Source organism: Trifolium pratense, linkage group LG4, assembly GCF_020283565.1.
Source record: "Trifolium pratense cultivar HEN17-A07 linkage group LG4, ARS_RC_1.1, whole genome shotgun sequence".
Taxonomy (NCBI): Eukaryota; Viridiplantae; Streptophyta; class Magnoliopsida; order Fabales; family Fabaceae; genus Trifolium; species Trifolium pratense.
Genome location: NC_060062.1, coordinates 4343285 through 4371224, shown reverse-complemented (window position 1 = coordinate 4371224; position 27940 = coordinate 4343285). Strand labels below are relative to the sequence as shown.

At 32.9% G+C, this 27940-nt stretch overlaps 5 protein-coding genes across 5 annotated transcripts; 4 read left to right on the top strand and 1 right to left on the bottom strand.

The window, feature by feature from the left end:
* Nucleotides 1-918: 918 nt before the first annotated feature.
* On the bottom strand, nucleotides 919-3827 carry LOC123921849 (beta-glucuronosyltransferase GlcAT14C-like). The gene is made up of 4 exons (XM_045974546.1): nucleotides 3090-3827; nucleotides 2895-2970; nucleotides 2606-2721; nucleotides 919-1530 (listed from the first exon to the last, which is right to left on the bottom strand). Exons 1-4 carry the CDS (start codon nucleotides 3613-3615, stop codon nucleotides 977-979), a joined length of 1272 nt encoding a protein of 423 aa, XP_045830502.1. The 5' UTR covers nucleotides 3616-3827; the 3' UTR covers nucleotides 919-976.
* Nucleotides 3828-5390: 1563 nt separating this feature from the next.
* On the top strand, nucleotides 5391-10549 carry LOC123920850. Its single transcript, XM_045973177.1, has 9 exons — nucleotides 5391-5865; nucleotides 6119-6346; nucleotides 6458-6560; nucleotides 8123-8202; nucleotides 8291-8368; nucleotides 8492-8583; nucleotides 8937-9048; nucleotides 9800-9925; nucleotides 10015-10549. The coding sequence occupies exons 1-9, from the start codon at nucleotides 5632-5634 to the stop codon at nucleotides 10129-10131; spliced, it is 1170 nt and encodes a 389-aa protein (XP_045829133.1). The 5' UTR covers nucleotides 5391-5631; the 3' UTR covers nucleotides 10132-10549.
* A 142-nt stretch (nucleotides 10550-10691) lies between these two features.
* Nucleotides 10692-14263, top strand: LOC123920849 (F-box/kelch-repeat protein At1g51550). Its single transcript, XM_045973176.1, has 2 exons — nucleotides 10692-11933; nucleotides 12983-14263. Exons 1-2 carry the CDS (start codon nucleotides 11519-11521, stop codon nucleotides 13936-13938), a joined length of 1371 nt encoding a protein of 456 aa, XP_045829132.1. The 5' UTR covers nucleotides 10692-11518; the 3' UTR covers nucleotides 13939-14263.
* Nucleotides 14264-15141: 878 nt separating this feature from the next.
* LOC123882500 (F-box/kelch-repeat protein At3g06240-like) lies at nucleotides 15142-18132 on the top strand. The gene is made up of 2 exons (XM_045931367.1): nucleotides 15142-17571; nucleotides 17798-18132. The coding sequence occupies exon 1, from the start codon at nucleotides 16285-16287 to the stop codon at nucleotides 17560-17562; it is 1278 nt and encodes a 425-aa protein (XP_045787323.1). The 5' UTR covers nucleotides 15142-16284; the 3' UTR covers nucleotides 17563-17571; nucleotides 17798-18132.
* A 1606-nt stretch (nucleotides 18133-19738) lies between these two features.
* LOC123919808 (transcription initiation factor IIF subunit alpha-like) lies at nucleotides 19739-27180 on the top strand. Its single transcript, XM_045971814.1, has 9 exons — nucleotides 19739-20118; nucleotides 20204-20362; nucleotides 20955-21100; nucleotides 21223-21596; nucleotides 22241-22353; nucleotides 23576-23728; nucleotides 24058-24267; nucleotides 25103-25318; nucleotides 26699-27180. The coding sequence occupies exons 1-9, from the start codon at nucleotides 19948-19950 to the stop codon at nucleotides 26786-26788; spliced, it is 1632 nt and encodes a 543-aa protein (XP_045827770.1). The 5' UTR covers nucleotides 19739-19947; the 3' UTR covers nucleotides 26789-27180.
* Nucleotides 27181-27940: the final 760 nt, after the last annotated feature.

Below are 27940 nucleotides of genomic sequence, written 5' to 3'. Positions count from 1 at the left end.
AAAAATTCAAGTGGTTGATTGTTTCGTTTAAAAGAAAATACAAATGACCCCAATTGTGCAACTTAAGTTAAGTGTGGTCTTGACTCTTGAGTAATAATATAGTGCATGTGAAAGCTAGAGCTTGAACTCTAAAAAAAACCAAAAGGAGAACTTTAGAGAAAAACAATATAAGGATCAAATAAACCCAATTGAGTTGCTTGATGTTGATTTGAGTGCTTGAAGTATGCTCCTCTCAAGGTTTTACAGTTGATTTCTGCCAATTTCAATGGGCTAGTCTATACAAAGTAGGAAAAAAAAAACTCCGACTTTAAATGGGGATCTGCAAGTGGACAGTAAGATTTGTCCATCAAATTTGTCGTTCCTAAGATTGCATACCGATTTAAAATAAAAAATCTAAGGATCAAATAGTTTATATTCACAAATCTGAAGATTAGGGTTATCTATAATATCCTATACTTATACATGTTGTGATTTCTCCATAATTGCTAACTCCCAAATTCAGTTATGAACTTGTGGTACATGTATCATCTTTATCCTTCTTATCTTTATAGTCAATAGTGCAACATTGCATTCATGGTTAGACTGCCATAATCACATTGAGCCATTGTGAGTTTGACAAATATATGCTTTAAATTTCAACAGTGTTATTATGATCTCGTTAATTTTACACTAAATTAAATTCAAATACAAATGTTTGTCGAAATTACAGTGACATGATAATTTTGTTGAAACTCCAAAATATAGCTTTTAGAAGTTACGGTGTTTCATCGTAAATTATAATTCTATCAAATATCACAAATCCAAACATTGCACATATATAGTCAAACACAAAACATGTCATATGAAAAAAGAACCAAAAGGAGCAAAACTCAGTTTTTAATCTTCAGTTCCAAACCTAAATAGCCCATTTAGTTAGCATTGGTTAAAAATGAATTCACACCTTCAAAGTGATTCAAGCAACATTGTACATTTTTTGTCACACCAATTGTAATTGACATTGACTAGTTCTATATCTTCCACTACTAACAATTTCACCTAATAGAGTTCTAAGTTTGATTCCAAACAATCCTGGCTTTACAACATCAATATTACCAGATATTGAACACATACCTTCCTCAATTTCTAAAACCTTTGTAGTTTTATTTATCTCTAAATTTGAATTTGAACACCACTCTCCTTGAACAAAACCATTAAAAGTTCTATTAAGAACTAAATCATCAATTTTCTCTAGAACAAGTTCACCTTCACCAAATGGACGTGCAAATGCAGCACCAATTTCCATCATTGTATCATAGTGTGACATATCAAGTAATTGAGATTCTGATGGATCATTATCAAAAAGACTATAAATTAGATTATTGTCTACTATTGTGTTATTGAACTCTTGAGAGTTACATAGGACTGTGTGGAAATAAGTTTCCATAGGATAAGCTACATTGCTGAAAAACATTAGTAGCTTTCTTGGTAAATTGTCCCATCCATTTACACAATACTCCAAAAAAGATCTTGTAAGAATCATCCAAGGTGAACCTATTAAAAATGTTTTACATAAATATTAAAAATGGTTCTAAAATTATTTTTTTTTCTAGAGTTATTATCTATTTAAATTGTAAATAACAAAAAAAAATGTTGTTGTGTGGAGACTGGAGTGGGGCGGGCTTGTGTGTGCAGTTTTTTATGTTTTGCACCCCTCATTTACTAATATTACTATCATTGTATAAATTATTACTTTTTGTTTATTCACAAGGTTCCAAGTTCCAACTCAAAAATAAAATAAAAATTGGCTACAGCAACAAACTTTGTTGATACACTCATAATTGACGGAGGCAAATATCTAGATTGCCTGTTGAAGATGGTGTAAATTGTATTTTAAGACATGTTTTAAATTAGATTTAACTGGTCCCTATGAGCATAATAATTCAGTTAGTAGGGATATTGCATGTATTATGTAAGGATCGGAGTTCAAATCCTGACACTCCCACTTGGGTTGGTGCATTGGTATTGGCTTGGGACCTGGGAGTGTGCTCCTCTTGAGGTCTGAGATTCGATTCTCTCTGGCGCCAATTTGGGTGGGCTAATTTAGCTTTTTCAAAAAAAAAGAAAATAAATAACCGAGTTTAAATTTGAACTACCCATTTTTTTTCGAGGGTCTAAATCGGGAAGTAAAAACTAAACTGTAATTACTCAATTTTTTAACCCTCTGATTCGCAGGAGAAGGGGGTTTCATAATTCAGAATTCGGACGTTAAGAAACTTTGACTAAAAAAACTTTTCATTAGAAATCGAACTCGAGTTCTCTCGAACAATTCCTCATAGTGAGAGTTTATTAAGCACTTGAGCTCAATGTCTTGGTTCAATTAGACAAATTTTTATCTAACTAGTGAGTGAATTGTTTAGGCCCAATATATTAATACGTTTGATATATTTATTGAAATTCAACAAAATCCCCGTGGTTCTATAATTTTGTGAAATTCAAAAGTGCAAATTGTACCAAAATTACGGTGGATCAATGTAATTTTATCGATCACCGTCTATTCAAACATGCACTAAAATTCAAGTTTGATAAAAATAATATCTTATGGAAGTTTGAAAGTAATTAAACTGACCTCGAAATATCTTAAAAGCATCAGGGGTATCTCTGGCCTCAACAGCAAAGTAAAGTGAACTACTCTTTTCATCATGTAAACTTGGGTCTACCACTATTTGGTTCATGTTTCGTTGCCTGCATCATTTTCATTTTACAACCTATAAGAATACATGATTGAGTTATTTGAAAAAAATTGTTCCATTTTTTACACTATCTATAGTTATCTTATCACTATGACTATTTGATTAAAAAATTGTTGGCATTAAAATTGAGGAAATAAACCAAACCTTAATTTTGAGATTACTTACTCGTTCCTTAGTGTCTTGTTAGTGTAATGAATAAAGTTGATATTTGTTGGTAGGATCATGAAAGCATGAAGGATATCTGCACAAATTAGTTCATTTGAATATGAAGATGATCACAATTCTAGGAAACACATTTTGTGTAAGTCCTAAGAAGAAAATCATGATGAACAAAAAACATTAGTAGCTAGTGACACTTACCATCTTGAGTCATGAGAGGATAATCTGAAGCACTTAATGTGAAGAACCAATCCCAATCTGAATTGACTTTAAGAAGCAAAGCAATAGCATGAAGAGAAGCAGAAAGTGAAGAAGATCCCATCTTATTAATAGCATAACTCTTTCCAACAACATTCACATTTCCAAATTCCTCAAAAACAATATTAGATTTAACATAGAGAGCTAAATCCATTCTTTCAGAGTCAGAGGAACAATCATCAAGTTGAAGTAAGTATTGATTTCTTGGATGATATATAGCTTTTAACAACCTTGTCATCTTCTTACTCTCTCCTTTCGTGCCGAAAATCCAATATGCAAAAACAGGAGGGTACCCTTTTCCTTTAGAGACAAGAATTTTCTTAGGATCATTAATGTAGTTTTGTTGTACATTTGTGATTGTGGCATAGTAAGAAACATTTGGAATATTCAATCTTGAAATTGTTCCAAATAATAACAAACATATTACAACAACAATTAGAAGACATAAACGAAATGTTGATGTTCTCATTAGAATGTTTGTCTTGTGGATGAGAGAAAGAATCAAAGATTAATCAAATAGCATAATCTATCTATAATATAATTAAAGATGGTACAAAGATATACATTGATTAGAGATAAACTTTTATGTATAATATAATAGCATAATGTTTTTGATCAATGTTGAGATTAAAGTGAGAGAAGTAAGGTGAGAAATCAATGTAGAAAGGTGTGAATGTGATTGAGAAAGAAAAAGGTGAGGGATGTTGAAACTTGTACCTAACGTTTGGAAACTTGTACTTGAAGGTAACAAAGGTAAGGTTGGAAATTAATATAGCAATTAAAAGCTATATGGAAAAAGAGTATTACATGAACAAATCATTGATATTATTACTAATTAATAGTAATTGATATTATCTTTAGAGTATATAGAATATAGATTACAAACACAAATTTAATACTGTTAGAAAGAATATGTAATTAATATTCAAATCATTGATTAAATATGTAATTAATTGAAAATCAAACAATTTTACACTTAAATTATGAAATTACAATAAAAAATATATAAAAACAAAATTAATTTATGTGAAAACTAATTATTTATATTAAAAAGAGAATAAAATAATACAGAGTGTAATTTCAAACTAAAAGTTAATCTAAAACTACTATTGACGATGAACATGGTAGGGAGGACCACAGTTCGATCTTCCGCAACTGCGATTGGGAGGGGACTGGAACACTTGATGTCAGAACTGTCCCCCGAACCAGATTAAATTGATAGCGAAAGCAAAAAAAAAACAAAAAAACACAATACACCACTTCAATTCAAATCAACTTTAACTAAACCCTAAACACTAAGGAAAATCAAAATAGTAACACATTCAAAATCACAACAAAATCAACTGAAATGATTTCAAAATATTCGAATGATTCATTTAAAAATAGTAAAATCAACTGAAATGATTTCAAAATATTTGAATGATTCATTTAGAAATAGTAAAATCAACTGAAATTCATAGTAACAAATTGTTCGACCTCCAATGTTAATTTAAACAAATGGATCATCTTAAAATTCATAGTTTGGTTTCAAATTCATCTTAAAATTCATGTTTAAATAAACGGAGAAAATATTCATAGTTTGGTTCCATAAGTTTGGTTACAAATTAAGGTCAACTTAAAATTCATATTACTCAAACCTCTCACCATTAAATCAAATATAATAACTTTAAAAAAAGGGTTCAATTTTTTTTTTGAAATATAAAAAGTTCAATTTTTAAAACATAAAAATCCAATAAAAAAATAAATATATTCTGAGATACTTCATCCGTTTCAAATTACTTGTTGTTTTAGAAAAAAAATTGTTTCAAATTACTTGTCGTTTTGATAATATAAGGTCATATTTTGTCTATTATATCATCATATAAATTCCAAATATTTAGGAGTAGTTGTGAAAACCGTAAAAGACTTAATATATACATATTTGAAAAAGAAAAAAAAATTTAATTTTTTTTTTGGTACATAACATATTAATAAAATTATTGGTGAATTAAAATAAGGTTATAATATGAAAACAAGGTGCAAAAATACACTTTCTTAATTTTTTGTTTTTTTTTTCTAAAACGACAAATAATTTGAAACGGAGGAAGTAACTAATATATTAAAAAAAAAAACTAATATATTTTATCAAAAAATAATAAAGGAATACAGTATATTTCATAAAAAAATATTAATAAAGATATACTATATTTTCCGTCAAAAAAAATAAAGAAATACTATATATATATTTCCAAAAAATTTCCTTCTTTGTGACTTTGAATGTCAATCTGTATCTGAGTCACCACCATACATGCATAGCCCTAACTTTATCAAAATCAAAATCAGAAAGAAAGATTTGGAATATTTAAAAAACAAAACTTTTACTTAAGTCTATATATTATATTATTTGTTTCTCTTCTCTGCCGTAATGGTTTTCACTTTCAGTTTCACCTCCAAAACCCCAAAACCTCAGCGCTTAATTTCCAAATAACAGAATTCAATCCAAACGATGTCGTTTCATTCACTTTCCGACACTCATTCACTCCTCCACCACCATCTCACTTCTCCTTCCGCCTCTGTCTACGGCGGAGTAACACCGCGACCTTCCTTCCTCAAAATCAATCAACTCTCAAACTCACACTCATTGGTTGCAATTCCTCTTCGTCTCTCTGCTCTTTCCACTCAAGTTCCTAGCGGAGAAGGTGATGAACTCAATGCCTCTGCTTTACCTTCTCACCCTCAGGTACATGTTTAGTGTATGTTTGGATGTAGAATTGATTTTGTCTCCAGAATTTAATCTAATATAGTTGTATTTTATCAAATTCGTGTTTGAATAGTATGGATCAAAATTGATACTGAGTGTGTGAATGTATCTATCACTTCAAAAAATTCAAGAATTGATTTTGATGATTGGTCTATTGTTATAGATGATCAAATAATGTGTTTGTCATTGACATTTGAGTGACTTACTTGGGTGGATTTTTATAATTCTGAAGGAAAATTTAAGCCATTCTCAGAGTACTGATGATGATGATGAAGATTTACATGAGCCAATACAAACGGGAATGTCATGGTCAACTATTACCACCCCAGGAGGAAGTGGGTCGGGTGGGGGTACTAGGGCTGGACTTTTCAGAACTCCGATTTCCGGTGGTGTTCAGAGTGCAACCTCGGCACATGGTTTGCCTAAACCTGCTTTAGCGGTTCGCAATTTGATGGAGCAGGTAACATTGTCATTATTGTATATATTCTGCTGTAGAACTGAACGTAGCACTGGTTTCATTCATAGATGACCTTTGTTGACTTTCAAATGTTACTTCCTTGTATAATTCAAGGCCAGGTTTGCTCATCTTTGCACTGTAATGTCTCGTATGCACCACCGACGAGAAGGATACCCATTTGGTTCATTGGTTGATTTTGCTCCGGATTCAATGGGCCGTAAGTTGATAATTTTTCATTTGCTTAATTGGATTTTCATATTCATTTATAAATATTTTGTGCAGTATGGATTTAGTTATTGGCTGTATATCCTTGGTTTGAGTAATATGTTAATAGGAGATTAAGTTGGGAGTTGTGGTCCACTGGTCCAAAGTGTTGGATATGTAACATTCTTGATAACTGGTTCTCGTAATCCTAGTATTTGGTTACCAAGTTCATGAAATGGATATAATTAAGTAGTTGTAAATTGGGCATGATAACAGATGATTCCAAATCCAGGTTTGTTTCTTGCTCAGAAAACAGTGAGAATAAGAGCTGGAGATTTGGGGTGAAATTAGGCGGACTTACAAACTCTAAACAGCTTAGTAGTAGAACCGGGCTGTTTAAACTAAAATGTAAAATAAAACAACATACAATGGGGATTTTGTACCCAAGCAGACTACTCCAGCCTGCCCAAGCCTTTCATCCGCTATCTCTTTCTTTCTTCCCCCTGCATCTTTTGCCAAATATTATAAAAACCGAACCAGTCATTTGTTAGATATGGGCCTTAATTAGGATAGAAATAATAGTGGGCCTTGTTTATTAATATTAGTAGGCAGTTTAATCATTAGTAGGCAATTTTAATTACTAATAAGCAGTTATTATAGAAAATAACTGCCATTAGAATAGGAATAGGTAATACTTAATAAATAGAAGGGGTGATTGAGAAAGAGGGTATCTTGGGATTTGATTGGAAAGGGGCCAGTTTGGCATTATGGAGGTGCAGACCCTCGAAGTACTGCGGTATCATTCTTGTAATCAAAGGGATTTTCCCTACTTCCTTATTATATATCAGTTGGTTTCTATCATCATTGAACTGATAAAGCCATTAGTTCCCAGCTGAATAGTTCATATACAAGTTATATATATATATATATATATATATATATATATATATATATATATATATATATATATATATATATATATTAGCATAAAATGTTAGAAGTTAAGTGAAATCAAACTTTAAGTTAACATGAAATGGTCATACCATATGATTTGTGAGATAAATAAAAACCATGTGATAGCCATCCATATTGTTACAGCTTTCCCATATTCTATAGTTCCCCACTGTCTCTCATTTTACAAATACTCATCCCACTATTTCCATTCGGTTTATCTTTGTTTCTAGTATAAACTTGTGCCATGAGTCTATGGGAATAACATCTGGGCCTCTGGGGATATTGGGTTTCATCATTTCCTGCTTTAGTTAGAATATAGGCACAAGCTCCTAAGAATTCCAATCCAAATTACAATTACTGATACGGGATAGATGAAAATTGACAGTCCACCTCAAGATACTTGCACACTAAAGTGCTCCTGGATGTGCCAGTGTGGTGGTACTGAATGTTCCTCTCCATTACATAAGCTAGATAATTTGATTCATTTCTGAATTCTGTTTCATGCTGATCATTGCCTTATTTGATAGGTTATAGATCGGTAGGATTTGTTAAACTATTATGGTTTACTTGTTTGTTCATTTTGTTTATCTATAAAACATGTCTTGTGTTCTTTATTTGCAGATCCAATATTCTCATTTTCTCCTCTTGCAATTCACACAAGGAATTTGATGGCTGACCCAAAATGCACTCTTGTTGTTCAGGTTTGCCATTTGATATTTCGTATCTAAGCTTTTATATTGCGCTTCTTGTTTTTCTCCATCTGAGTTTATTGACAGTTATGTTCATTAGATACCTGGATGGAGTGGTTTGTCCAATGCAAGAGTAACTATTTTCGGGGATGTTTATCCGCTTCCAGAAGACCAACAGGTTATTGACTGGTTAATTTATTCTTGTGGGTTTATTGCACTTTTTTTTTACCTTCAACCACATGTGTAGCTATTTCTGATTGAGATTTGTTGCACATATCATAATATTAATTTGTACCTGCAGGAATGGGCACATAAGCAATACATCGCAAAACACCATCAGGGTCCTTCTCAACAGTGGGGCAACTTCTACTATTTTAGGATGCAGAATATAAGGTTGACTACTTTCCAAGTTTCCAGTTATGTTAACTAGTGTTGAACAAATCATCTTGTATGCAAACTCTTTTTGGAGCATTTTACTTTGGCCTGGTTTATATTTGCCAATTTTTTTGGTTAGTCATGACTCGATCATTTTTGGGGTTTGGTGAAGCATGAATATCATGTGCAAGAATTTTTGTTTTCCTTTGAAACTTCCCAGAAAATATTATATTATATAGTTCATTATAAGATAATACAGCACTCATGAACCAGAATCCATACAGAATTAGGAATACAAATTCTTCTTGCTATTCGGTACAGAAACTTGCAGTCTAGGCATACTTAATTCAATCATTTTTTGTCTTTGTCAGTGACATATATTTCATTGGAGGCTTTGGTACTGTTGCTTGGGTGGATGTAAAGGAATATGAAACCCTTCAACCTGATAAGATTGCAGTTGATGGTGGTGAGCAGTATCTGAAGGTAAATTTTTCTGAATTCTAACTCAAGAATTAAAGGAAATAACATCTATTTCTTACCTCTAACTTACAAGTTGTTTCTTTCTTACCCCATTTAGAAGAACTTTATGGGTTTGGTTTCTGTAAGGGAGATAATAACTTTTTAAGCATAGTAGCGCTGGAAAGTGGAAATGAATGCATAACTAAAGGGACATTCACCACATACGTCACTCAGGATGGATAAATGGGTTTACTAGTTAATCGTTACTTTTTTCCTTTTCTGAGTCCTAACCCATATTAGTTATTTCTCCCATCCGAGAAAATAACCTGCAGACCGAACTTAGGCTGATGTCCGAGTGAGTCTAGTTGTTTCAGTCAAATCTTTTTCAATGTCATTGCGTCATTTGGATACTTGTTAATATGATTGTCTAAAATCTTTCTGAGTAAAAAGAATCTGAGCATGGGTGAAGAAACTGTGAAAAAGTGCAAGAGAAAATAAACCAAATTTACCAAATAACAATCTCTCAGAAACTCTGTATTTCATATTATATTGAACTGCGTGTTTGAGTTTTTGCTTTCTAATAGTCTAATATACAGTTGGAAACAACAGTTAAAACGGTTAATTATATCTAAACATTTAGCCATCACAAACTGATACAACTGATGCTAACAGCTTTTGTTACTAAACAAATGACTAACCTACTGAGCTACACAAGTAGGGAGTCTCTAACAGATTTATATCATTTCATTGCTTGGTTTTATTTTTGAAACAATAGGAACTCAATGCTATATTCTCAAAGCCCCTAAAGAAACTACTATCTAATGAGGTTGAGGTAGATGATGCCGCACTCATATCTATCGACAGCAAAGGGACTGATATTAGGGTCCGTCAAGGTGCCCAGGTAAGCTTTATTACAACTGTTATTTTAACTATCTAATATCGTCGCTGTTTTTTTCTTTTTCTTAGTATCATTTAATGTCTTGTATGCAGTTCAATATTCAGAGGATATCATTTGACGAAGGGCAGAGTGTAGAAACATTAGAAGAAGCTAAAGCTGCTCTTCAGAAATTAATACACATAGGAAAAGTGTGCAATTTGCACAAATAAGACGTTGATTTGCAAAAATAAGAAGTTGCGTGCGCGTAATGTTATCCTCTCTCTTTGACAGGAGTAGACAAGATTGAAGATTCCGAACCCCGCAAGCTTCTAATCTTTTACTTTTTTGGACGCATTAATTTATACTTTTTGTTAAGGTGGCTAACATGCACCAGAAATTGTATCATATGTGCAACATGCAAAGGATATTTTATTTAGGCTGGTGGGTCTCATGGGAGAAACTGGATTCCCTGCTGTCAATAATTTCTGCAGTCACCACAGTCTTCTAATTTACATTATGATTTCAGCAAATCAGAAACTTCAAATTAACTGTCTGATTTTCAACTGCTGAGATCATTGACTGTAGTGGCTGTTGAATGCATCAAATCCATTTCTGTCTCTGAAGAAATAAAGTACTGTGTTTCTTTTCTTTCTTTTTTTTTTTCTTTAATTTTTCTTTGCTTGAATAAACTTTCCATGTGTGGTATAAAATGCCAGTTAAAAATTTGATGTAAAATTCCGTAGTTGCCAAATTTCTCAAGATAAGCTAACTCACGGATACACTTTGTGTCTTGTCATAATTAAAACTTTGTTAAGATAAAGTGATTATTTCATGCACTTGCTTAGTTGAGGGTCCATTATTATCATAATAGAAAACCTTCTTTTTATCACACACTAATCACGTTCTGACTCTATTAGGCAGATTCAATTTCCAATTATTATTAGTATTATTGGTCTATCCAAACTCTATCAATTGTAGGTGGCAACCTAAATTAAAAGCAACAACATGTCCTTAATGTGTAGGGTCTAATTCAACCTCTTAAATTGATGGAAATTTTTGGACAAGTCAACTTGACAAACCATCCTCTAAATACTAATTAATTGCACCATCTAATAGTATATGGTAAGGCAAAAGCTTCCGTATCCTATATGTATCTATATATGTATCTATGCACAGTGATGTTTTTGACAGTGTCAGAGATTTTTATTTCCTTCTTTCATTCAATTTTTGTTGTTTTGAATAAAAGTTAAACCTCTTGTCTTATCCTAATAAAAATGAGCATGCTAGAAAAACAAGCCAAAGCATGTTGAAAGAAAAACCAAGACTCATAATAATTTCATAAAAACGACAAGGAAAAATGGGCACCCCACTAACCTGTCAAAAATCAATCTTTATACAGCAAAAATTTTACCATTATCTTCAATACGACAGATTACTCAACAAAAACCAGTTTTTACCAATTCTCAATTATCAATCTACCACACTGCATCTACCTAAAACAAACCCTTTTCTCTGTCTTCTTCCAAACACAAGCCAACCATAAAAGACATAAACTTTGTTCTTCCATCAAGCATCAAACCATAGATAGCTTCAAAAACAAAACAAAAAAAACCAGACATGGAAGAAACCACTAGTGTTAGTTATAATCAAAATTATAGTGGATCACCAATAACCAACATACCTCAAGATTACATCTTTACTATTATCCTTCTTCTTCCTATAGATGCAATTCTATCTCTTTCAGTGACTTGCAAGAGATTCAAAGCTATAACTTCATCAGACACACTGTGGAAATCTTTATGCAAGAGAGACTTAGGTTCAACATGTGTGGATTCACTACTCAAGTCTTGTAATAATTTCAATCAGTTTTCATGGATGAAACTCTATAAGCAAGTATATCAGATAGATTCTGTTTGTTGTCATAAATTGTCATACCCTCATGGAGATTTGGATTTCCCTAAAGCAAGAGCTTCTCACTCTCTCAACTTTGTTTCTGACTGTCTTGTTTTGTTTGGTGGTGGTTGTGATGGAGGTTAGTTTCTCTTTCTATGTTCTTTTTTCTTTCTGTTTTTGGTTATTTTCTTTGTTGTTTTGTGCTGTGTATTTTCATAAGTGATTCACATGGTTTTTGGTTTTGGACCTGATTATTATATATTATAATCTTATCTATTTTTGTATATTATAAGAAAGGAATTAGACAGAAAAATATTACTATTAAAAAAACTTTGCACTTTTAGTCTCTTTACATCACAATTGTGCAATTTTGATCCTAGTTTCAATTGTGCGAATTGAGTCTCTCGGGTATCACAATTGTTACAATGAGGTCTTCTATCTAATAACCGTCTAATTTCTAAGTCAACGCTAGCTTAGACTCACATTGGCTATGTAGGCTTCTAGATTTTAAAATTAGACTGGTTAATGGAGAGAAGGACCTGATCGTAACAATTGGCTATATAGAGGATCCGATTCGAGCAATTGTAACATCAGGACCAAAATTGTACAATCGTAACACTGGAGTAACAAAAGTGCAGGGTTCAGAGTTTGATCTATTAACATTTATTCTAATAAACTAACTACTAGCATTTGCCTAGATGAGGTGTTATGATTGAGCATTAAGTGAATTCATGGTTATTTTCACGGCAAGTTTGTTACATTATATCATATTATTTGAAAGATCAAGTAGGCATGAGTATCAGTTTTTTTCTTGTTGATGTCTTGTTACAGTAATTGATGTAAATTGGGATTTTAAGCATTTCAACTTGCCTAGTAGACTTCAACTTGATGATCTTACCATAGGAAGAATTTGTTTACCTGTGGACTCTTATATGGTCCTTGAAACTTAGATTATGACCCTTTCTTTTTGGAGAATATGCCACCATATGAATAATTTATACACTGTCTTCTTGGACTTCAAAGTCCTTGTTAGTTGTTATGACTTTGATTTAATCTAACATAAGAGATATGATCGTCTCAATAGTTAGATTGATCAAATGTCTGATGTTTCACTAAAGAGGCGGCAAAGGATACAACTTGAGTAGTTATATGCTAATATATTATATATTTGTCCGTGCTTTGTTTTAGGACGACATCTTGATGACACGTGGGTGGCATACATCGGTAATGATTTCCCGAGAATATTGAAATGGAAGACAGTTCATTCAGGCATACCAAGTGGAAGATTTGGTCATACATGTGTAGAAATGGGTGATTTGCTTGTTCTCTTTGGAGGTATCAATGACCATGGAAACCGTCAAAATGATACATGGATTGGAAAAGTTACACATAATGAAAACAAAGGCATAACATTTTCATGGAAAATGCTAGATGTTGGGAATATTGCTCCACCTCCTAGGGGAGCTCATGCTGCTTGTTGCATTGATGACAAGAGAATGGTAATCCATGGAGGAATTGGACTTCACGGCCTCCGTTTAGGGGACACGTGGATCTTAGAGCTGTCAGATAGTCATTGTTTCGGTACATGGCATGAGATTGCTATACATCCATCGCCTCCACCACGTTCAGGACACACGTTGACTTGCATTGGAAGAAATAGGACAATACTATTTGGAGGTAGAGGTTTAGGTTATGAAGTGCTTCATGATTTGTGGTTATTGGAATCTTGTCAAGGTTACATGAGATGGATTCAAGTCCTTTATGATTTACAAAACATACCAGATGGTGTTTCACTTCCTAGAGTTGGTCACACTGCTACAATGGTTTTAGGAGGTAGATTGCTAATTTATGGAGGAGAAGACTCATCAAGACATAGGAAAAATGACTTTTGGATATTAGATATTAGTTCTTTTCCTTCAACCACAGCGAGTTCAAAGAGAGTGTTGACAAGAATATGGAAACGTTGGAAATCAAATGGATATGAACCAAAATCTAGATCGTTTCATCGTGCCTGTGTAGATCCTTCTGGTCGTCATTTATATGTGTTTGGTGGAATGGTGGATGGTTTAGTTCAGGCTGTTGAACCTTCTGGACTCGGTTTTGATAAGGAGCTCTTTCTTGTGGAGCTTGTGCTACAACTCTAAGGACTAATTGGAATTGAGATTGTGTATAGTGCGATTAAATGCAGCTAGCCACATATGGACCATTCGGTTTTGGTGTAGATTATGTTTGTTTTTAAAATCTAAAATACCGAGTTTGAAATTTAGACTGTCTGGTCTTAATCGAAAGGTTTAGATGTGATTGATTGTATGCAGTCACAAGGTTGTGCCTCCAACAACTCTGATCCTTAATTAAGTAGGCAATGAATCTCATGTATTTTCAATTACATAGCCATTATCTAGTGTCATTTACTGCTATTATAGTATTGCTATTGTAAATACAGAAACTATATTAATCTTTCATTTTCAATATTTTGTATTAACTGCAACTACTTAATTAGAAAGAGATTTGAAGATTGCAAAAACGTTTGGTACAGTTCATTAGCATTATAGGCTTGTTTCATCAATATAGACTTTGAAAATTAGAGTTTCTATGTTCAAGTCTTTCAAATATCATAATATAAGAGTACAATCACCTTAATTCTTTAATTTATATACAATGATAGTGTAAAGTATAGACTTCCTATTAGATTTCAATTTAGACTTGTATTGCTAACATGAACACTCACTCACCACTCTCCACTCTTGAAAATTGAATTAGTCATTCTCAGTGAATTGCAAATGTGTTTAGTTATGCGTTGAGTTTGATAGAATTAATTTTATTTTTAGTTAAAAGTGAGTTGAACTTAAATAAATAAATAAATTTATCTTTGGATACATTTAGGTAAAAATGATTTTCATCAATTCATATTATTTTGGATGGTTTTGTCAAAATGTGCTAGCTAGCTAAAACATAAGGCTTGGGCTTAATAATTTGAGCCCGAATTATTTAGGGCTTTTTAGTTCGGTAAAAAAAAACCATTATGAAAACGGGCTACGTGAACCTAAAAAACCTATGAAATAACACTAAAATTTATTCTAATTCTACGTAATTTGATGATTCACGGTTTAAGTTTTACACATCACTACTAATAGTTTATAGTATTTTCTTGAGTGTATTTTTATATTTAACTAAGTATATTGTCATTTTTTTTATAAGAGTATATATTGTCATATATATATTAATTAAGTGTTTCTTTCGATGCATTTTATTTTTCCATCATTTATAATTTTTTTTAGTATTTTTCAATTATTTCGTATATTTTTTTAAAAAAATAAAGATTTGGCTCGTTTAGGGTTGGGCATCCCACGGTCCGTATAGGATCTAACTCAAGTAGTATAGTTAGAGTCCCTTTTTTAAATAGGACTGTTTAGCCCGACCTGGTAATGGTAAAGCTCGTGACTCGTTTAGGCTTGTGTATGCAGTGTCTTTATCAACTAAACTTAATGTCCACCGTTTTCGCCGCAGATGGTTCCACTTGACCAGCCTCTCTCTTCTGGCTCTGTTAGGCCCACTTTTCAGTTTGTGGGTCTCACGTTCTTTTGGAATTTCTTCGCTGTTTTCCTAGTATTTTGCACGCTTAAAGTTTGGTTTGTGAGGTTTTTGCAGCTCTGGTAATTGGTTGTTTAGTGCAGGGCTGCAGGCGCAGCTGCTGTTTTCCAATTGTTTGGACTCAATTTTTAGTTTCTAAGTACCTCGTGTGGTAAATTTCCTGTATACACATTTGAGGCTTATTATTGTTCGTAGTTATATGGCAGTGCAACAAACTCCTGTTGCAGCCACTTCGGTTCATCCTGATTCTGCTCATGTAGTTTGTAATCCCTCTCTTATCACTAACTTGTCTCCTCCTATGAGACCTCATAACATTATTACAAATTTGGCCCAACCCATTTGTAAACCTTAACTCTAAAAGTTGTTAATTAGAAGAGCCGTCAGCTGCAAATTCCATTGTTCTGTTCATCTTTCATGTTTTTTTATTCCTCTTGTTCTATAAAAAATTCATTCTTCATTTTTTTGTTTATGGATTGAATTTTGAAGTGGATATGTATCTACATCTTTATCTCCTCCTTATCCTTTTTGCGATGAACAAAGTCACTAAATCTTTTAAATTTAGGGGCTTTATTATTAAATAAAAAAAAAGATTTAGTGGTTCTTTTTTAAGGAAGATTTAGTTTTTTTTTTTTTAAGGAAGATTTGGTTGTTTTTTTGTAAGGAAGATTTACTGACTGGGTCTGTCTTAGAGGACCCAGTGAACTTATCAAGAAGCTCAGCCTTATCAAGATTTAGTTTTTTTAAGGAAGATTTAGTTTTTTTTTTTTTTTTAAGGAAGATTTGGTTGTTTTTTTTCGGTTCTTTGTACTATTTAAATCGTTGGCCAGTACTCTATCTAGTCCACTCCACTCTACTAGTACTACTAGGGTTCAAATTCAATACTGGATTTTGGTCTAACGATGAAGAGTTTCGGTAGATTATTAGAGTTTGGCTACTCGATTTTCAGTTTCTTTGTAAACAAAGAAAAAAAGAAGAAGAATTATTCAGCATTGGTATCGATCTTACCTGAAGAAGTTATGTTAGAAATTGTATCGAGGCTTCCGGTGAAATATGTTATGCAACTCAGGTGCGTTAACAAGTTTTTCAATACTCTTGTCTTTGATCCTTACTTCATTCAAATGCATCTCAATAAATCAACACAGAGAAATTCGCAGCAGCTTGCATTAATCTGTTTTAGGAAGGATATTAGTCATGATGATGATGATCCAAAGGATTGGACTAGTGATTTGAAAACTTTCTCCATTCAATGTTCACTCCAAAATAAATTTAACACCATCATTCACTGTTCTGATCCTTACTATCTAAAGGGCAAGGAGGATCCACATATAGTACGGTGGTTTGTTGGCTCGTGTAATGGATTGCTATTGATGAAATTCACATGCCCTCGTTGTGATCATTATCTTTATTTCTGGAACCCAGCTATGAGAAAACAATCTAAAAAAATTGCAATATTTTTCAATATTTACACCAATCCTAATTATAACATCTCTTTTGGTTATGATAATTCGACTCAAACATATAAGGTGGTAGCGTTCTATTTGGAGATGAAACCTGGTTGTAATCCAAAAAGTGTGGTTAAAGTTTTCAGCTTGGGGGATAATAATTCTTGGAGAGATATTCAATGTCTCCCTGTGCTTCCACTTATTTATCTTGGTACTGATAGCAATAAAAATGATGGTGTGCATTTCAATGGTACTATTAACTGGTTTGCCCTTCAAGATGGCGTCGATATCAAAACTACTATTCTTCGTTTTCAACAATGTTTGATTCTTTCACTTGATCTCTCCACCGAGACATACACTAAATTGTCGCTACCTCAGAGATTTGATAAGGTGTCGGGTTATATCCCAAAGCTTGTGGTTTTAATGGATTGTCTTTGTTTTTGTCATGATTTTGAGAAAACCCATTTTGTTATATGGCAAATGAAGGATTTTGGAGTTCAAGACTCTTGGATTCAATTATTTAAAATTAGTCATGACCATTTCTATACATGGATTAATCTGTTGCCATTGTATCTTTCTGAGAATGGCGATACGCTGGTATTGGCAAATGTTAAAGGCAAAGAGGCATTTATCTATAACCGTAGAGACAACAAAGTAGAGAAAATTGGAATTGCTACGCATAGAAAGTGGTCACAGTCCAAGGGTTATGTTGAAAGTTTAGTTTCGACTCATTGAAATTTAAAAGTGAGTTTCTCTTCCACATATTACTTGTTTGAATTTATGTTGCTTTGTATATTGCTATAAAAAATAGACTGTGTGTGCGAATGTTTTATGTGATGTCTTAGCCTCTTTGCTTAAGATTCATACAAGATTCATAGGATTGCTGCAATTGTCTTGTATGAATCTTATTTTATAATGACATAATGAGTTTTAATTTTATTGTCTTATATGAATCTTATGTATTTTGCAGACACTATGTATTGTATGGCCAGAGAAATACACAACAAAGAGGGCTGCTGCAATTGATTGATGATGTTGAAATTGAAGCATCACTCACTGTGGAACTTTATTTTTCAATTACTTGTAATGTGTTGTTATCTACCATATATTTGAATTCATTTTTATTCTTCAATTAGTTATAATGTGTTGTTATCTAGCAAATATTTGAATTCCTTTTTATTTTCAGACCTAGCTATAGAACTTGGATATTTATGAGCAAGAGGAGAATAACAATACAATATTATGACATCAAATTAAATGTTTGGCGACTATAATTGATAATCAATTTCATTGATAAACAACAAATATATGTGCAATTTTAGTCTATTCTGTGTAGGGAGACAACCTTAATTAACTGGTTGTGGTATCTTCAAATATCAAATTTGCATCCAATTCTCCAGAATTTTTACTCCTTATTGTCAATGAAAATTTCCAATTGCATACCAAATGGACTTAATCGTATAGGATCTTTAATATTATAAAACTTCCACATGTGTTTGTCTACTCTTTCTCCAATCCTTACTTCTTCGTTCATATGCATCTTAATAAATCTTCACGAAATTCATGTCATGTTAATGTGGCAACACAATTCGGAGAAACAGGATTCATGTTTGGTAATTGGTAACTTACTCTAAAACAATAATGTCATCTTTTTCGACAATCCTCTTTACTCTTGATTGAACGAAAGTTTGTTGGTGCATGCAATGTATTACTATGCTTGATTGATATATATTTCATACCCTTCCCAAGATTCATGGAATGGATTTATTTCTGGAACCCAACGAATGAGTGGTTAGCGGTGAAATGCCGCTCGAACCCAACCAATCATTTTGAGAACATTCTTCACATTTGTGTTAACATGTGTAGAGGGTTTGATAATTAGTGGTGGTTTGGGATTGACAGGTTTGGGCTTACCTTGAGCTGTTGTTTGAATTGTCCCTCAATTTTTCTCTTCTTAGTCACAACTTCATGATCACATTGAACTGGTGTTTGGAGTTGTACTTGAATTGGTGCTTCATGTTGTACTTCACATGATGCTTCATGTTGCTTCATGTTGTACTTAAGCTGATGCTTGGGATTGTACTTGAGCTGGTGTTTTGAATGGGCTTTTGATAGCTTCCTCTATTCAAACCAATGATGCCCGGTTATGTGACGCGATACATACGATACCGATACGACGATACGAGACAATTTTCAAAATTTCCGATACGATACGGTCGCGCGGTCGCGTTACGTTATTTAAAAATGAAATTTAAAATGAATATATAAATGCACAACATATAAACATAACTAAAATCGATAATGATAAGAAATTAATATTCAAATTACTCAAAATGAACAATTAAGTGACAATTACATATCTTAAGGTAAATACTAACCAAAAAAGACAATTAGTACTATCCCAAAAAAAATCATCAATACTATAAAAAAAGACATATTTGGTTGTCCATAAAGAACATCATACTTTAACATTCACAACTTAAAAGAAAACACAAATTGTATTGGTTTCTCTTCTCCATTTCCATGAAGACTCTTGGATTCAATTATTTAAAATTAGTTATGAACATTTCTTTACATGGATGGATCCGTGTGATACACTGGTATTGGCAAATGTTAAACGCAAAGAGACATTTATCTATAACCGTAGAGACAACAAAGTAGAGAAAATTGGAATTGCAAGTATATAAAGTGGTCAAAGTCCAAGGGTCATGTTGAAAGTTTAGTTTCGACTCATTGAAATTTGAAAGTGAGTTTCTCTTCCACATATTATACTTGTTTGAATTTATGTTGCTTTGTATATTGCTATAAAAAAAATAGATTACTTTATCCTTCATTTTACTCCAGTACCTTTATGGATGAATGACACGTGACAATTACAAATTTGAACGGGTGAGATTAAAACACTCAACTAATTCAAGCCACACGGAAACAGTGACCAACAATATGAGAAGTTTCTTACACAAAACTATGTATGAATGAAAATCGAAAATTATGAACGAACAATCGAATCGAACATTTACAATTGCATCGCATTTCACTTTCTTCCCCAAAACTGAGTGAAATCCCAATCACCAAACCCTAGAAACTAAATCCCTTTGTTTATTGGAATCGATCATTCGAATGTCAATGGATCTTCAGTTGAAATCATGTTGTAGCGGATGTGGAGAAACCACGGGTCTATATGGAAGCAATTGCAAGCATATGACTTTGTGCTCCACCTGTGGAAAAACCATGGCTGAAAATCGCGCCAAATGTTCCACCTGTGGCGCCACACTAACTCGTTTGATTCGAGTGAGATTCAATTTTCATTCAATTTTTCAATTTCTATAAGGTTTTGGCATCGTGCAATTTTTTGATGAATGAATTTTTGTGACAGGAATATAATGTTCGTGCTAGTTCTGCCAACGATAAAAATTACTTTATTGGAAGGTTTATGGCTGGTTTGCCTGATTTTTCAAAGAAGAAAAGTGCTGAAAATAAGTGGTCTTTGCAGAAAGATGGATTGAAGAGTCGCCAAGTTACTGATTCTATGAGGGTATTCAAAATTTTAAATTGTGGCTTTCTTGCATTATATTTAGATTAGATGGATTGCATTATTGAGAAGTTGTGAAATTGTTGTAATACTTGATGATGTACTTCGTTTTATGGAAAATACTAGGCACTAGTTAAGGAAACAAGAAAATAAATATATTCTTGTAAGTTGTTTTATTATGCTAATAACTAGCACACTGGACCTCAGCACGAGTGCGAGAAAATTGGCTTGTATGGGGTTTCTTTAGTATGTAATGTATGAAGGAAATATATATATATATATATATATATATATATATATATATATATATATATATATATATATATATATATATATATATATATATATGACAATGCTGTTACGTGGTGCAATGTGGATAAGCAAATTGTGTTTTATTAATGGTGGGATGGATACCCAAGATATCTGGTAATGTTAGGTCAAATATTGAGCTGTTTAGTTGATGATTGTTATGACATTAAAAGATGATTATATATGTTTGTCATGAAGAAAGTGAATAATTGTCTTTGGGCTGTATAATAGGTCAATTTGTTCTTATCTTTTTTGTTTATGTGTGATTTCGTTTTACATTACATAGGAGAAGTACAAGAACAAGCCTTGGCTATTGGAGGATGAAACAGGCCAGTCCCAGTTTCAGGGTCATCTGGAAGGTTCACAATCGGCTACATATTACCTGCTAATGAAGGAAAAGAAGGAGTTTGTTGCTATTCCTGCTGGGTCCTGGTATGCTTGTTGAAGATTACGTTTGTGGAAAGAACTTTGCTTTTATTTTCTTGTCAGTGTTTGTTACTGCTCAAAGACAGTAAGCGGATGTGATGTTTCCCTGACGTGCGTTTTTTTTTTAGGTACAACTTTAACAAGGTTGCACAATATAAGCAGTTGACTTTGGAGGAAGCAGAAGAGAAGATGAAAAATAGGAAAAAAACTGCTGATGGATATCAAAGATGGATGATGAAAGCAGCAAATAACGGGCCTGCTGCATTTGGTGAACATGTGAAGTTAGAGGACAAGGAAAGCAACGCAGGTGGTGGGAGAAGCCGTAAAAAAACTGGTGATGAGGATGATGAAGGCCCTTCTTCTGATAAAGGAGAGGAAGATGAAGATGAGGAAGTAGATAGAAAGAAAAGACTTGGACTGAATAAAAAAAATGGCTATGATGATGATGAAGAAGGTCCAAGGGGAGGGGATCTAGATGACGATGATTTTGATGTTGAAAAGGGTGAGTATCTTACATTGTTAGTTTTATATTTTTTTTTTATGAATCCATGTTGAAGGTTATCAGTTTACTTTTGGTTAGTTTTATGTAGTGATGACCTATCATAAAATATTGGAGAAGAGAGGAAACAATTATTTTATGGTATAAATTATGTCATAAAGTATAATGTCCATTTTTTCGGTAGCTTGATTGCTTCAGTGCTGTTTATCTATTCACCTTGAAGAGGAAAGCTTAGAGAGTAAATAAAGAAATAAAACTGATTGCGTCTTGAAAGTTGAAAAACATATATAGGCATCATAGTCCAGGTTTTGAAGTATTTAGTTTGACTGTGGATTGAGAACAGCTATGATACAACTCATATCACTTGTCAATGCTGGAAAGAAAATTTGCCATGCGTTCGAGAGTAGACGAAAGTTTCCAATTATAAAAAAATATTTTATAATTTATATTTTATAGTGCAGATTCATCATCAATGTGTCAAATAATTTTTTCTTGAGACTTTTCTGTTGGTAAAACTTAAAGCTAGTGAAAAACTAATTATGAGAGAGAGAGGCTAGTGAAAAATATATTGAAAATTCTCAAATCACTTTAATGATTCTGTCCTTGGTCTTTCTTTGAGCATAGTTGCACTTGTACATCTGTTACAGGTGATGATTGGGAGCATGAAGAGATTTTCACTGATGATGATGAAGGTGTTGATAATCCCGACGAAAGGGAAGATTTGGCTCCCGAAATCCCCGCTCCTCCTGAAATCAAGCAGGTTAGTTTCCGGTCCAAATTCTTATATACTTGTGAACTGTGACATGTCAGTCATGTTTTCCCTTTGTGTCATAGCTAATTCTACACTTGATTATATATTAGGTATGGATTTATTTATGGACTTTTAGCCTTCATAAAGGAGGGTTAACTAGATGAAAGATAATTTAATAGTTAGAGGTAAAGAGAGACAAAGAAAACTAGAGGTCAAACCATTGAGAGAGATTTGGAGGTAAACGGTCTATCTTTGGACCTAATAAAGAAGCTAAAACATTTTATCCCCATAGTTTTGTCACCCTCTAGATGGATATAATTGATCTTGTTGATTATAGGTGTTACTTTTTTGTATTTTCTTTTTATTTATTGGTATCGTTCTCATTCCTTGATATGGTTAGTTTCCTTAGATAGAGGAGATTCACAACTATGATCTCTCTCAATCCCTAAGATTTTTTTTCCTTTTATGTACAACTTGTATATATTTGTTTTGCATCATATGCAAAGCCAATCAAGTCCACTAGTGGGTTGGGTTGTTAAAATTTTGATTAAAAGTCCAAGTTAATTTGGCTTGTCTCACTTAACCAGCGAGTTAACTAAGATGCTGGGTTGAGCCGTTTTTCAAAAAAGAAATAAAAGAAACCACCCTTTGCCTATGGTCATCCCTCTTTACAATGCTGGGTATAATAAGGGGGATACACACAAGGTATCATGTAATCTTTGTTTGTGGGTTATGCTTTGGACTAAGAAGTCTCCTCCATTTCTTGGAGCTCTGCCCTTTTTCTTATGCAATGTCCCTTTTTTCATCTATAAAATGCATTCTCTTGCTAGATAGGAGCAAGTTCCTATCAGTTATTCTTGTTTGTATGTGAGTTGGGTTATGTTTTGACCCAGTTTTAGGAATCTAACCCATGAGACTGATGACAAGCATCCTTGATGTTTATATTTCTGGGAACTTGTACGTATATAATTTATATCTCTGGGAAGTTGTACGTATGTTTTGACCCAGTTTTAGGAATCTAACCCATGAGACTGATGACGAGCATCCTTGATGTTTATATCTCTGGGAACTTGTACGTATATAATATAACATGGAGTGGATGAGGACAATTCCCTATTTGGTTTATTTGGTGTTGTTGATTCCTTGTACGTATATAATATAACTTGTACATATATAATATAACATGGAGTGGATGAGCATATAATTATTATTCTTTTAATCATAATTGCAGGATGATGATGATGAGGAGGAGGAGGGTGAAAATAATGAAGAAGGGGGAGGTCTGAGTAAATCTGGGAAAGAGCTGAAGAAGCTGCTTGGACGAAGTGGTGGTCTGAGTGAATCTGATGCAGATGATGATGATGACGATGATGACGACGACGACGTATGAGTTTTATTCCTTCTTTCTATTTTCACTTCTCCCTTCCCTTTTACTTATAGTCGATTTACTATAATTGTTTATTGTTCTTTGTTCCACTTATAAGTTGAAAGATAAGGATAGTTTAGTGCAAATTAAATTCCCTTTATTTGTGTGCTAAACATAGCTGTTACATTTTTTGTAACTTCTCTATCAAGGAAATGTCCGACTATTTGTAACTTCTCTATTAAGGAAATGTCCGACTAGTTCCAATTTTATTGTCATTTTTTAAATCCTTGCCTATGGTTTGAACTAGAATTCATTATCTTTCATTAATGCGGATTTTTATTTTTTAGATTGATGACGATGTCGGGATTCCTCCTGTGACTGCTGCAAAGCAGAAGGAACCTAAGGAAGAGCCTGTTGACAACAGTCCTTCGAAACCTACAGCAACAGGACCTGCTCGTGGAACACCTACTTCAAAGTCTTCAAAGGGGAAAAGAAAAGCAAATGAGGAAGCAAAGCCATCTGTTGGTGTACCACCTAAGAAGGTGAAGACAGAAAATGTAAGTCATTGCTTTTTGTTGGCTAGCTTGATTATAAGTGCTCCTTTTATTATAATTATTGCTTTGTTTTACCTTTCCATTAATGTTAGCTGCTCAGATACATTGTAAAATATAGAACTGAACAATTAAGTTGGTCTTTACAATGTAGTCAAACACGAGATTCTAAGTAGGATCAGAAGACCCGTGAAAGATTGAAACACAACTCATAAGATCCTATTGAAGGACAGACTTGTACACACACACACACCTCAGAGCAAAAAAATCCTAAAAAACCTCATGTGCATAATCCACGAAAAAACAACTTCAGTGCCTGCGCTGCAACTCAACAACAAATAGAAGTCTAAAGGGTTGATTATTCTCTATTTATTAGGATAGAGTTAGTTGCCTTATTTATCTGATTCTCTGTTGTATAGAAGTCTAAAGGGTTTGCAAAACCTCATTGTGAAATACAAGTTAATCATCCTATAAACTAATTCAACTTAGTATCCAGAGCTAGGTTCAAAATCCTCATTTTATTTCATCTTTAGGTTTAGCGCCTTCAAGGCTAACCCTAGTCTGTATCTTTTACATTTGTTGTTGGATGTCCAAGAGACACCATTGTTTGGTCTTGGATCGGTCGCCAGACAAGTCACCATGGGAGTACTTGCTGGTTGTGAGTTTTTGTGACAACTAAATATTGTGACATCCTGCATATTATGATTCTAAAAGATAAACTAAGATACTATAATATAATATTAAAGATATTGTCAGAGAAATTTTTTTCTTACTAAAACTTGATTGTTAGATTGTTTTCCTATTGATGTTATTGAAATTCTTAATTATTTTATTGAATCAGGAACCAAAATCATCTGGAAAAGATGTAAACGGATCTGCATCTAAAAGTAATGCACCTCCAAAAGGCACACCGCTACCGTCATCAAATGCTGGGTCTTCTAACGCAGCTTCTGGGCCTGTAACTGAGCAAGAAATTAGGGCTGTTCTAATGCAAAGGACTCCATTAACTACTCAGGAGCTTGTAGCTAAATTTAAGGGAAGATTAAGATGTGCAGAGGTAAGCTCTAATTTTGCTTAAGCTGAATGTTTTCTTAACCATTCTAAATCTTATTATCTTTAAATAGTCTAATTCTTAATCAACATTTGGTCAAATTGAGATATGGTGAAAAGGACCCCCACAATAATTGTGATATTATGTTATTTCACACAAATTAAGGAAAAGAGAATATCAATTTTACCAAATTCACATTGGTGTGTTTCCATTATCAATTAATGCAAAGTGTAGAATAAGAAATTTGGAGTGACGCACATAATCGTAATTAGATACACAATTGAAAGAAAAAATAAAATAAAATTAGAGAAAGAAATTGGGAATGATGCACAATTGGAAGAAAAAAAACAATTAAAATTACATTGAAAACCAAAAGCGACAATTTTTTGTTTGTTTGCAAATGTGACAATTATTATAGGATGGAAATAAAACTTATCGCACATCTAAATTTTCCGAAGATTTCTTTAATCTGTAGAAGGAATTTGTGACTGATATTTGTCAGTGTTGGATTAAAATGATGCAATCTAACTTATTGCTGTGTTCTTTTGTTTTGGATATATGAAGTATGAACAAGCAAATCCTTATGGCACATTTTCTTAGCACGGGGCAGTCATGTATTAACTAATTAATTAATATACAACATTTAAAAACAGTTAACCAGTCCCCGTGAACATAGCTAAGTTGGTAGGGACAATGGCATTAGATATGCAAGGGTCGGAGTTTGAACTCGGAAATTCCTACATAATTTCTAGCCTGTGCCGGTGTGGCCTACTTGACCAAAAAAAAAAAGTTTTAACCATGATTCGCTGATTTATAGCCATTTTCAAAAACCATATAAGACCGATTCAACTATAAATTACACATAGGTAGAAAAGACTGATTCAACTATAGATTAGACATAGATAACTGTCCAGAAAAAGAAAAACATATTCCTTGTTGAACTCTAATGAAATGGTCAAAACCAGCAAACTGGTCTAATTTGTGGAAATATGATCATCTAAAATTTCGAACTTTTGTTCGATATTTCAGTCTCTGACCTAATATAAACCTGTTTGATGGATAAAACAGCAAACTAAATGGCAGTTTAAGATAAGTGAGGAAAAGTCGAAAATTGATTTGCTCAAGTACAAGTGGCAGCATTAAGATAAGGGAGGAAAGAATACTTCATCCCTCTTGCTAGCGGATGCAAGACTTGTTCCCACTTCCTAGCTAGTATAATTGTCTTATCTTGTTCGTATTTATTGGCATAATCAGTTATTTGCTCTTCTTCATGGTATCTGGTTGGGTTGATAGTAAAATTGGTCTGAACATTTACCAGGGAACTCTCCGGTTTAATTTTTAAAACTTTACTGAACATTGCACCATATGCTTGTTTTATATCTGCAGGACAAGCAAGCTTTTGCTGAGATCCTGAAGAGAATCTCTAAGATACAGAAAACTAATGGATCCAGTTATGTTATTCTGAGAGGGAAGTAACTTTGCAATGCCCGTGATGGATTGTGTCGGAAGATGCATCATTAAAAAGAAAATATGATAATACACCGTTGGCAGCTTATACCGGTTAATAACAGATAACCTTCATATTTTTGCATCATCTTTGAGATGCCATGAAGAGTTTGATTTTAATTTTAGTAAGTTGATGACCAATAAGTGTACGACTTTTGTTATTTTTGAAAAACCAGATTTGGTAGTGTTATATGGAGAGGAGATGGTGTACACTAATGCACTGCATAAACAGTTTACACCAGTTAATTCCTTGTAAAAACGCTTATACTATTAATGATGGTAGATGCAAATTGTACAAAAGTAATGCTTGTACATATTTATCATTATTTTTCATGTGGTTGTATAACTATTATTTTTCATGACTTTTTTTTTTGTTTACAATGAGCTGGGAATCGAACCCAGAACCATGACTTATTAGCAAATAAAAAATATTATTTTTAAAATGAATTGATTTTGAAACAATTGAAATATTATTTTTGTTTTGAAAATGATACAACGAAAGCGATGTTAGAAAAAATAATTTTGTTTGAATGCTAAAATAAAATTATTTTAAAATTAAAAATATTGAAAGTTAATTTTTGTAATCAACTGTGATTTTGACGCAAAATAAAGAGACAAAAACTGAAATTTCAGACTAAGTACTAACTATACTTGAGACTTGTTTGGCGAGTAGTTCATCCATTGATTAGGGTGAGATTAAACATGATATCAGTAAGTTGTTTTATCTTTTTTTTTGGTAGGGATGAATATTACTTTAATCTTTATTATTTTAAAAATGCTACATTCTTAACATAAAGTTTTACTTATTCTACATACTTATTTTAAACTTCACAATGAACACAACAACACAAACTTGCCATCAGAATTCTAACCAAATCTCGACTTAGATATGCTTACAACAACTTATCTAAAGAAAACTTATCAACATTTTGTCTTCAAGTATGTCATACATAGAATCATGACACTTTCTCTTCACAAATCAATCTCAAAATTGTGACTCTCTTAGAATTGCTTCCTCACAAATCACTTCTCTCAAAATCGTTTAATTTTGTTACACATCGTTTAATTTTGTCATACATATATATAAAGATTACTTAAACTTTTAATTTTGTTACACATTGT

What these genes read in the sequence shown, in the direction of transcription:
- LOC123921849 (XM_045974546.1), bottom strand. Translation starts at nt 3,615, where the DNA reads ATGAGAACATCAACATTTCGTTTATGTCTTCTAATTGTTGTTGTAATA. An exon ending in TCCTCTCATGACTCAAGATG is followed by an intron (nt 2,971 to 3,089) that starts GTAAGTGTCACT and finishes TAATTTGTGCAG; the next exon opens with ATATCCTTCATGCTTTCATG. An exon ending in TGCTTTTAAGATATTTCGAG is followed by an intron (nt 1,531 to 2,605) that starts GTCAGTTTAATT and finishes CATTTTTAATAG; the next exon opens with GTTCACCTTGGATGATTCTT.
- LOC123920850 (XM_045973177.1), top strand. Translation starts at nt 5,632, where the DNA reads ATGTCGTTTCATTCACTTTCCGACACTCATTCACTCCTCCACCACCAT. An exon ending in TGCTCCGGATTCAATGGGCC is followed by an intron (nt 6,561 to 8,122) that starts GTAAGTTGATAA and finishes CTTTATTTGCAG; the next exon opens with ATCCAATATTCTCATTTTCT. An exon ending in AATGCACTCTTGTTGTTCAG is followed by an intron (nt 8,203 to 8,290) that starts GTTTGCCATTTG and finishes TATGTTCATTAG; the next exon opens with ATACCTGGATGGAGTGGTTT.
- LOC123920849 (XM_045973176.1), top strand. Translation starts at nt 11,519, where the DNA reads ATGGAAGAAACCACTAGTGTTAGTTATAATCAAAATTATAGTGGATCA. An exon ending in TGGTGGTGGTTGTGATGGAG is followed by an intron (nt 11,934 to 12,982) that starts GTTAGTTTCTCT and finishes GCTTTGTTTTAG; the next exon opens with GACGACATCTTGATGACACG.
- LOC123882500 (XM_045931367.1), top strand. Translation starts at nt 16,285, where the DNA reads ATGAAGAGTTTCGGTAGATTATTAGAGTTTGGCTACTCGATTTTCAGT.
- LOC123919808 (XM_045971814.1), top strand. Translation starts at nt 19,948, where the DNA reads ATGTCAATGGATCTTCAGTTGAAATCATGTTGTAGCGGATGTGGAGAA. An exon ending in CACTAACTCGTTTGATTCGA is followed by an intron (nt 20,119 to 20,203) that starts GTGAGATTCAAT and finishes TTTTTGTGACAG; the next exon opens with GAATATAATGTTCGTGCTAG. An exon ending in GCTATTCCTGCTGGGTCCTG is followed by an intron (nt 21,101 to 21,222) that starts GTATGCTTGTTG and finishes TTTTTTTTTTAG; the next exon opens with GTACAACTTTAACAAGGTTG.